Raw genomic sequence first — 11,095 nt, 5'->3', positions numbered from 1 at the left:
GCCCGGCTAATTTTTTGTATTTTTAGTAGAGACAGGGTTTCACCGTGTTAGCCAGGATGGTCTCGATCTCTTGGCCTTGTGATTCCGCTGCCTCGGCCTCCCAGAGTGCTGGGATAACAGACATGAGCCACTGCGCCTGGCCCGACTTTTTATATACTCAGGTTCCACAGGACTGACTGCAGGACCTGACTATGCCTGGATTTTGGTATCCACAGGAGTCCTGGAACCAATCTCCTACAGACACAGAGGGATAACTCTATACATTTCTTCATACAAGTCCTTTAGCACAGCGGTCCCCAACCTTTTTGGCACCAGGGACTGATTTCGTGGAAGACAGTTTTTCCATGGACGGGGTTGAGGGGGATGGTTTCAGGCTGAAACTGTTCCATCTCAGATGATCAAGCATTAGATTCTCATAAGGAGAACACAACTTAGAACCCTCGCGGGCACAGTTCACAATACAGGGTTTGTGCTCCTGTGAGAATCTAATGCTGCTGCTGATCTGGCAGGATGCAGAGGTCAGGCGGTAATGCTCGCGCTGGCTCACTGCCACTCACCTCCTGCTGTGCAAGCCTGGTACCTACCAGGCCACAGGCCAGTAGCATTCTGTAGCCCAGGGGGTTGGGCACCCCTGCTTTAGCAGGTAGGGGATTTGCACATATTTTCCCTAGTCTGTGGCTTATCTTTTCATTTGCTTAATGTGACCTTTCAAAGGTCAGGAATTCTTGATTTAGATAAAGTCTAAGACATTTTATTTCTTAACATTTACACTGAGGAAATAATAAATGATCAAAGTTAGATATAATGGGATGTTCACTCTAGGAAAAATTGGAGCACCCTAATATTGAACAGCAGAATTTAGTTAAGTTATGATAATCTGTAAAGTACAATACTATTCCATTGAAAAAAGATTGTGTTATTACAGTAGATTGACTTAGGGATTTATGGTATTATTTACTGAGAAAGATACATAAAAGTCTCAAATTATATATGTCGAAATGTTGGCAGTGATTATCACAACGTAATGAGATTGTAACTGCTTTTTATTTTCTGTTTTTCTTTGTGATTTTATTTATACTTATAATAAACATTTATTTGTTATCTATCTATCTATCTATCTATCTATCTATCTATCTATCTATCTATCTATAAGATGCTTTAAAAAAACCCACAAATTAGAAATGGTGTCTTGACAACTTAAGTTATTTTAAAAGAAAATATTTTAACATAAATTATTTTATAAACTTGATAGAACATGTTTGAAGACCATGGATGGAAATGGCTATTGTTTTTATCTAGAGATGTTTTACTCTAGGTACTCTCTGCAGCTTTGGTAGTGCTGTGTAATTTTATCTGTCTTGGTATCTTATTATTTGCCCAAGCAATGTGTGTGTGCTTAAGGTTTTTTTTGTTTGTTTGTTTTGTTTTGTTTTAAGATAGTCTTGTTCTGTCACCAAGGCTTCAGTTCGTTGGCACAACCTTCCAGGCTCCAGTGATCTTCCCACCTCAGCCTCCTGAGTAGCTGGGACTACAGGCATGCACCACCATGCCCAGCTAATTTTTAAACTCTCATAGAGATGGGCTCTTGCTTTGTTGTCTAGGCTGGTCTCAAGTGCTCCTCCCGCCTAGGCCTCTCAAAGCGCAGGATTATAGGCATGAGCCACCATCCCATCCTTAAGAATTTATTTACAAATTACTATGAAAAACAGATAGGAATAATAAGCTTGATACCTTACTAAATTGTTGGTAAATCTGTTTCCTAGGTTACGTACATGAATGCTATGCCCAGTCTGATTTGTAGGTCTTGGACAATACCACTAAAAACATCATTTTGACACTGCTATGTGTTATGTTTTATTGTTGGATTTTTTTTAAAGGAGTGCTTTTTATGTATTTATACATATAGGAACTATCAAAAAACCTTGAGCTGAGTACTAACAGTTTCCAACGACAGTTGCTTGCTGAAAGGAAAAGGGCATATGAGGCTTATAATGAAAATAAAGTTCTCCAAAAGGAGATACAGCGACTATATCACAAATTAAAGGTAAATATTTTAAATTGCGTTATGTTGTCCATAATGTGTATTAGATGAAAATTAAATATTTTAAAACACTAAATATTACTATTCATATTTGTAAGTTGGTACAATATAATTTACAAAATTCTGATATTGTCTTTAGTACTTAGAAAAGGTTTTTGGTATAATCACTATAACAAAGTGAAATTAAAAACAAAAACAAAAAAGGTGAAACTCTGAATACACCAATAGAAATGATGTAACTGAAGTAAATTGCAAAATCATAGAAGAAAATTTTGGGAACTAGAGCTTCACTGTGTTGCATGGTTGAATGCAGTGTTTTTCCTCAGATCACCCAATGATTTATTATTTTTGAAGTTGTTTCAAATGATGCCCTTCGTTTTCACAGTGTTTAGAGAAAGTATTCAAATTATTTAATTTTGTTAAAACAGGCATTTTTCATTCTACGTTGAAGTCATCAGTGAGTTCTAGGTAGAATGAAATTTTGCACAAAATTTTGTGTAAAATAGTGCAAAATTATACATTATCTTATGTTTTCTTTTTGTTAATCAAATTTTCAGAAAAAGCCACAGCCCCAAAATGGCCAAGTATGCCTGTGTTTAAAAGAGTGGTCTAATTTTTAACTCATCAGTATTTCAGAACTTACATTTGAGAGATACTAACTAAATTATTTGTCTCTGTGTCTCAGTTAAGACAATACTAGCTATATCAGGTAAGAATGGGTAAAAAATGAAATTTGCCTTAATTTTTTAAATTTCCAGGACATATTAGACGTCTTCGGGAAAATTATTGCTCTATGCTAACCTCAGTATACTAGAGACTTTTTTTCTATAGTTTAATAGTTACAGAAGGAAGCTGAACCAGGTATCTTTCAATATGGTAAGAAAATACCAGATGACAAAGTGAGGGGTTTTGGTTTGTTTTAAACTGAGACTCTACTTCCTTAATTATGTTGTGTTTGTTTTCAGGAAAAGGAGAGAGAACTGGATATAAAAAATATATATTCTAATCGTCTGCCAAAGTCCTCTCCAAATAAAGAAAAAGAACTTGCATTAAGAAAAAATGGTATAGTAACTATGATTGTTCACAAACTGATATTATTGCTATTATTTAGTGATAGTACAATAATTCTGAAATGGAAAGGAAGGAAAAGAACCTCATTGAAATATATTTAAAATAAATGTATTTTTTGCAATTTAAATTTCCGACAGTTTTCAGAAATTCTTTTCAGTTTTCTCTGGTTTTTTCCCCGGAAGAGAGGCTGTTAAAATTGTTTTACATAACTTTTAGAAATTTCCTTATTATAATTTTTTTAATGTTTTTGAAAATATACAAATATACCCCAAAGTAGAGAGTAATATGATGCACTTTCATTTATGTATCATGTAGCTTTAACAGTTATACTTTTTACCAGTTTTATTTCATCTCTTTTTTTCTACTTTTCTCTAGAATATTTTAAAGTAAATCTCAGATGTCAGTTGATTTCACCTACAAATACTTTGTATTGTTATTTGTAGTTTTACTTTCTTTTTTAACAAAACTATAATTTCCCTCTTATGTGAATTGCAAGATTTTAAAATATAAACATTGTGAAACTTAAAGCATTTGTAGTCAGAATTCTCCCCAAATCATACAATTGCCAGTAAATCCTAGAAACAAAAATAGTAATAGTGAGTATTAAGCTGAGCAAAACATACATTATATTTATATAATGAATATATATAAGTGAATATATATATTCACCATTTAAATGAAGTGTGTTTAAATGTACGTGTATATATACACACACGCATATATATATGTGTGTGTGTGTATATATACATGCCAGTTGAATTCCATATATTTTGGCATTATTCTTTGTAATAATATTTTTAAAATAATTTTCATTGTAGCTGCATGCCAGAGTGATTTTGCAGACCTGTGTACAAAAGGAGTACAAACAATGGAAGACTTCAAGCCAGAAGAGTATCCTTTGACACCAGAAACAATTATGTGTTATGAAAACAAATGGGAAGAACGAGAACATCTTACTTTGGTGAGTTTAGCAGTATTATTATGTACCAAATTCAGTATGAAGTTATTCCTAAAAACACAATATCAAACATTTTAAAATTTCAGTAATGAAGCTAGTACTATGTCTATGTGAATATGCAACTAGCCTTTTTGAATGGAAAGAGGTATTGTGTATTTTATAAAATTCTTTTGGCTTGACTCTTTTAGTTTACATCACATATTTCAGGTGCTTCAGAATGGATTGTGCCTCCTGGGTTGGGGGCAGAAGAGAAGAATTTGCCTTCTAAGTTTCTCTTATGTACCGAGATAGTCTTGGAAAACCCTCAGTACTTTTATGTTTAGTAGCAAGTAATAGTAGTTTTCAAATGATTTCTTAGAATTTGACTAGGTTTAATTTTATTTTTGGTCTCCTATATAGGAGAATTTTACATAGTAACTGACTGAATAATGAACAAAGTAATTGCAATGGAATCTGATCTTATCCTGTTCAAATTAGAGTGGAATTCAGGGGGTCTCTGTTGGACTTTCATTTAAAAGGACCTCCATTCTGAATCACTGGAAAGTCTCTTTCTCTAAGAGAGTTTTATCTTTAATGTTTACAGCTTAAACTCCAAAGAAAACAACATATCGGCAACCTAGCATATTTCATACAATGGAATATGTTTATATCTTATAAGTTTCCCAGTGACCCTGAGGTCTCTTCTTGAGGTATAAAACAGAAAGGATGGACTGATTTGATTTCTCTGTATATTCTAGCTTGTTTATTTATTTTTGCTTGATAATTCATACAAGTTAGTTGTATCCGCTAAGTGTGTTTCTGTATTCGTACTGTCATTGAAACTAGATCATGTTGATTTGTCTTTTTGAGATCACAAAGTGAGGAATGACAAAGTAATTATTAACTTTAAAAAGACTAAAAAAATTGGTCTTTTTATAGTATACATTCAACAGAAGGAATAGAAACCTGGAATAGTGAAAAGAGTGTAAGAGTATGAGAGCCTTGGAGTTAGCTCTCATTCTAGTTAAATTCTAACATTTTAATTGTGTGACTTCTTAGAGCCTCAGTTTTCTCATCTGTAAAATTAGGGTGGATTACTTTTCAGGGTTGTGACAATGAGTAATCATGCAATTTTTTTTATTTTTTATTTTTTCTTTCTTTTTTAGTCACATGAAATTGGAAATAATCATGATGTTTATAAAGCTCTTTAGACTGAACCTGCCACTGTAAAGGGCCTCGCCAAATGGTAGCTTAGAGTACAAGCTAAGTTGCTATTGGAAAAAGAATAGAGTGGCTCAAGTGAGAGAAAAATTTCTCTCTCTTGTAATAGACTGAAGTCAGTTGGTAGCTGACAGTTGGTAGACAGCTTCGTTTCATGGTAGTCATCCCCTGTCTTGTTGATCTTCCAGTTTGAAGAGTGTAGCCCTCTTGTGTGTGATTGGAACTGGCTTACCACCCCCGTGGGAAAGGGCAACAAGGAAATGGAGGGCAAGCAGCATTTGGTTTTATAAATGTGATCTGAAATTGCACATGTACTTCCACTCCCCTTCCATTAGTCCTTTCTAGCTGCAAGGGAGGGTAGCAAATGTAGTCTCCAGCTAAGCAGCTATATGTCCTGCTAAAACTCACAGGATTCTGTTGCTAAAAGGAAGAAGATGAAAATGGATACTAGACAAGTCTTTACTAATAATAGATATTTCACTTTTATTAAGAAAAATCACACCATAGGAAACAAGGAATTTTAAGTTTATAACATTTTTATTTGATTTGAATATTATAAAATACATTAATTGGAGGCTTGGACATAGTATTGTCACTGCTCATGTTACAGTTCAACAGCATCTCAGTTGATTCGCATGGTTGGCAAATAGCCATTACTGGTTAACTGAATTAATCAGATTTTTGGTGAAAATGCACAAAGCAAGGATCCTTCTAAAACTTGTCTCTTCAGAACTTTATGCACCATTTTGGCTTTACTTCAGTTATACTGGTTCTAATACGTCTTATAAATGCTTCTTTACAATTTTAATAGAAATAATCCTGTGTAGTTTTGAAGCATTTTTCAAGGAGTGGTAACTTGTGATTTACTGATATATTAATTGAAAATCTGCATTAAGTTTTAACTTAGTTGGTAATCATGTTTAATGGATAAATCTGTATTGTTTAGTTCCCCCTCTTTTCTATAATTTGTGAACTTGCATTTTTTTTTTAAACGTATAATAGGACTTGCAGTCTCGGAAGCAAGATGGGCATGGAGAAGCAGGGATTCTAAACCCAATTGTGGAAAGAGAAGAAAATTTTGTTAAAGGTGAAGAACTCCATGTCGTAAAACAGGAGGTTGAAAAGCTGGAGGATGGTAAGAACAAGAATTTGTTTAAGCATGTGACAAGTCAGCATTCCTTGGGAAAGAAAGAGTGAGCGTCCTCTAATATCTTCCAACTTAAGTGTGAATTGGTTAGGTAGAACAAAGAAAGGTGGATACAGTGGTAGGGGATGGCTTATCAGGAGCTGTACACATTTGAATAATGTTATTAAGGAAAGAAAAAAATGGAACACTCTAAGTCATTTGCTATTTAGGATTAGGGAATAAGGACGAGTTGCATTCAGAAAATTCTGATGAAGTAGAATTCAGATGCCATTTACTAAAGTTACTATACTTGTAGTGTTCTTACATATTTTAATATTTTTAATTTTTTCATTTGGAAGTAGTTTCAAAGTTAACGTTGCGAGAGTAGCTAAAGAACTATTTGTGAGTGAGTTGTGTATCTCATGCCCATACCTTTAAATACTTCTATGTATATTTCCCCAAACTAGGACATTCTCTTAGACCATATTCCAATGTAGTTTTCAACTTCAGGAAATTTAATTTTGACGCAACACATTAATCTATCATTCATATTATTTTGTCAGTTGATACAATATTGTTCTTGATAGCATTTTCTTCCTTCTGTTACAAGATCATGAATTGCATTTAGTTTTCATATCTCTTCAGTCTTCTTTAATCTGGAGATTTTTGTTACACACACACACACACACGTATATATATGTACAGAGAGAGAGGGAAAAAGAGAATGTGTGTGAGAGATTAACATTTTTGATGAATATAGACCCATTTTTAAAAACAGAATGTTCTTCATTTTGGGTTTGTCTGAAGTTTTCTCTTAATTAGATTCAAGTCAATGCATCTTCTGTCAGAATATCACATAAGTCATATCTCAGGATATGACATCCAAAGGTTTCATTTATTTTTAAGTGTAGGGTCTTTACTCCATCTATCCATCCATCCCCACCATACAGCATTATATTAGTTGTAAAAAATAGGCAAAGAACCTTTCTTCTCCACCAGTATCTTGAAGAACAAATTTTTTTTATAAATGAGAATCTTAAATGCAATGCATATTAAATATATTATTCTCTGTTCCCAGAATATCAAGTAAAAATGAAATTTATGATGTCTTTTCTCACTTGACGTATTATACCCAAATTAAATATGGTTGTTTTATAAAACTTGATAGTTTTCCTGTTTAAAAATACTGACTGTTACAAAATCCCATTAAAAAAAATTTGATTTCATACAGAATGGGAAAGAGAAGAACTTGATAAAAAGCAAAAAGAAAAGACATATTTACTGGAAAGAGAAGAAAAGCCAGAGTGGGAAGCTGGAAAGTACCAACTAGAAATATATCAAATTCAGAATATGGATAAATTGCAAAGAGAGGAAGAAGAAAGACTGAAGAGAGAAATGCTACTTGCTAAACTGAATGAAATTGACAGAGAACTCCAAGATTGTCGAAATCTAAAATACCCTGTTTTGCCATTGTTACCTGATTTTGAGTCAAAACTACACTCCCCAGAGAGAAGCCCCAAAACATACAGGTTCTCTGAATCCTCAGAGAGGTTATTTAATGGGCATCATTTGCAAGACATCGATTTCTCACCTCCAAAAGGAGAAGGTCAAAATTCAGGAAATGTTAGAAGTCCAGCCTCCCCTAATGAGTTTGCATTTGGTAGCTATGTGCCTTCATTTGCAAAAACATCAGAGAGGTCAAATCCATTTAGTCAAAAAAGTAGTTTTTTGGATTTCCAAAGAAACAGTATGGAAAAACTTAGTAAAGATGGTGTAGATTTAATTACAAGAAAAGAGAAAAAAGCTAATTTGATGGAACAGTTATTTGGTGCCAGTGGTAGCAGCACCATTTCCTCCAAAAGCAGTGACCCAAATTCTGTGGCTTCCGGTAAAGGAGACATGGACCCTATAAATTTTCTCCCTGGGGATAAAGGCAGCAGAGATCGAGAACATGATGAAGATGAAGACTTTTTCCTCAATGATGGAAGAAGTTTTAATCCAAATAGACACCGATTAAAACATGCAGATGATAAACCATCAGTAAAAGCAGTTGATTCTGTAGAAGAAGAAATTGAAGAAGTAGCACTGAGATGACTGACTGGAGTATACATTTTTCCTAATTGTAAATATTGAAATATTTTAATACAGTGTTTATTGTAAACATTTACACTTTTTAATGCTACAACGTCCTTATCAAGGAATGATTTTTAGTAGCTAAATACAATGCAGTTAAAAAGAAGTAGATCATACATACACCACATAGATAGTTTCCCAAGAATGAAGGAGGCTTTTTTGAATGAAACCAAAAATAAAAATGTATCTTGAAAAATGAAATAGATTTTAACTCTTCAACCAGTGCTATGGCAAGTTTAACTGCACTGGAGGTGGTATTCCTTTTCTACTTTTATCCCTATTTATGTATTTTTGATCATATTCTCATTGAGCTAAATACAGTCTTCCCACTAATTGTTGAATGAAAATTAAGGGTGAAAGTCTGTGTTGGGAAGTGTAGCTCCAGATGGTGGAGAACGAGTGCTTCTTAGGAGCCCTTCCCTTTATGGATAGGGCCAGTATCTTACATGGCAATGTTGAGCTACTCTTGAATGATAGCAGTCACAACACTGGGATTTCCCATTCCTCTGAAAGTACCCACAGCTAAACACTACTCATTTCCCAATTTCAGTATTTACTGAAATCACTTACCTACAATTCTGTTAGAATATTACATTGAGTTCAGAAGACATTTCTCTGTTTGCAGGGACAGTTGCTGTCTGTCATAGCCCCCAGAAGCTTGGATACAGTGTAATTCCTCTCCTTGTTCTCCTACATTCTTTGTATCTCAGTGACTGGGTGTAAGATTTCATGCCAAATGCAAGGAATAGTAGAAATACATACCAACTACAAAGAATAGAAGAAACTTTACCCCAATATATTACAGAAAGATCTTCAGTTCAATTATGTTTCCAGAGTAATGTAATTTGGAAATGTTAATGCTTTTAAGATTTGAACTTGTCCTCAAACCAAGGAGACAACAATAGTGTAATACTATTGGACTTACAGGACTAGTTTTAAAGTAACTTTGTAGAGAAGATTTTTAGACGTAGGACTTCTGCCTTGCTGACTAGAGTGGATAGTTTTCTGTTTAAACGCATTGGTCTTTTGGCTGTTTGTAATTCACTTCAGCTTATAGAGAAGTTGATGAGCTTGGATCATGCTGGGTATGATTGGTCTTTAAAAAGCAGGAGAAAACACTGTTAAAATGAAGAGTGGTGGAAATAGTGTGTTGGGAAGAATAAAAAATTTAGATTGGCACTTATTCTAAAGTCAGCTGTTTTTTTCAAGAATTTACTAGCGTTTGCTCGTAGTATGATTTCTGATGCCAGACATACATACTGATGAGGGGAAGGCATTACTGTGTTAATTCTGAGTTCTTATAAATGCATATTATTGAATTTCGTTGCATGACTATTTATGAAGACTTACCTGGTTAGGTCTCCAATTAAAAGATGTACCACCTATCATCTTCTAAATTGTGTTCCTTTCATTTATTGGGAACAGAATATCTCAAAAGTGCTAAACTATATTAAAAAGTTTTCTTAATAGATTTGTACATCTGATATGTGTAACCATTTACTATAATATGTTGCAAATCATTCTAATATATGTAAAACAATATTATTTGTAATGCAGTTCTTGGTAAAATATTATGTAATGTTAATTTTGTTCCTAGCTGCTAATTTTTCTGCCAAAAGTATTCTAATTTTTAGTTTGTTTTAAAGGCTTTTAAAACTTTTTAGCTAAGTTTTTTATTCAGGTCATTTAACCTAATTTTTTGCTTTTTTTCTACCTGATGATCTCTTTAACCAGATGCAAGAAGACAGAATTATTAAAATTAAACCTAAAGTTAAGTTATAGATGTAAAGGCATTATGATATTAAGCATTAAAATTGGAAATTAAAATGTACAAAACAGGGTTTTCTTGATGAACAAACCTTAGAGGGTAAATTGTTTTTTTCTAAATGTCATTAAATTTATTTGTACGCAGAACTCTTACTAATAAAAATTAAAAATGTACTATGACTCTTTATTTGAGTGATATCTGAAGTTACTTAGAAAATATGTAATGGAAACAGGACCTGCAGGGTTAATTTTTGTTTCATTATACACCTTTTTTTATGTTCAGTATTTTTAGTTGAAGTAGATGAATCTGCTGTAGATCAGGTTAGACAGTATGCTAGTCTTATCAGATAATTATAGTTTTAATTAATCCTTTCACCGTTAATGGCTATCATAATGGCACATATTGCTCATATTTTTTTTTTACAAAAGGTGAGGGTAAAGAGGATTAAATTGAATTGTGAAATAAACACAAATTCATTCCATGGCTGACTTGCAATTTTTCTGATCATCCTCTTCCACCTCATTTTCCAAGATACTTGACTTCTGGTATCCCTGACTAATTGTTAGTTGGATAGAGCATGTAAATCTCCCTGATGAAAATGGGAAGGGAAATTTGTATTATGGGATAATATGGATTTTTTTAGAATTAAAGAAGTTACCATAAATTGTGACGAATCTGCCTTAAAAAGTTTTTCCCCTTCTACACAAAACTTTCCTCTTTTATGTTAAAGTCTCCTTTTATATCACTTGAAATTGCTCTCCTTTTATTTAGGAGTTTTTTGTTTGTTTGTTTTTTGGG

General features: G+C 33.3%; 2 protein-coding genes across 3 annotated transcripts in view; one reads left to right on the top strand and one right to left on the bottom strand.

The window, feature by feature from the left end:
- Positions 1-10,468, top strand: part of LCA5 (Leber congenital amaurosis 5) — a 58,324-nt gene extending 47,856 nt beyond the window's left edge. For both annotated transcript variants that reach the window (XM_011969322.1, XM_011969321.1), the window contains 5 exons: positions 1,907-2,044; positions 3,007-3,103; positions 3,931-4,073; positions 6,273-6,405; positions 7,628-10,468. In XM_011969322.1, coding sequence (XP_011824712.1) covers positions 1,907-2,044; positions 3,007-3,103; positions 3,931-4,073; positions 6,273-6,405; positions 7,628-8,490 — 1,374 coding nt within the window. In that variant the 3' untranslated portion in view covers positions 8,491-10,468. The remainder of the gene's footprint in view (positions 1-1,906; positions 2,045-3,006; positions 3,104-3,930; positions 4,074-6,272; positions 6,406-7,627) is intronic.
- SH3BGRL2 (SH3 domain binding glutamate-rich protein like 2) overlaps positions 1-11,095 on the bottom strand; it is a 289,787-nt gene that overhangs the window by 213,985 nt on the left and 64,707 nt on the right. The window lies entirely within an intron of this gene.

The sequence above is a fragment of the Mandrillus leucophaeus genome, unplaced genomic scaffold (assembly GCF_000951045.1).
Source record: "Mandrillus leucophaeus isolate KB7577 unplaced genomic scaffold, Mleu.le_1.0 Scaffold882, whole genome shotgun sequence".
Classification (NCBI taxonomy): Eukaryota; Metazoa; Chordata; class Mammalia; order Primates; family Cercopithecidae; genus Mandrillus; species Mandrillus leucophaeus.
Note: the sequence above shows the minus strand (reverse complement) of the source record. Positions and strands in the feature narration are given on the sequence as shown.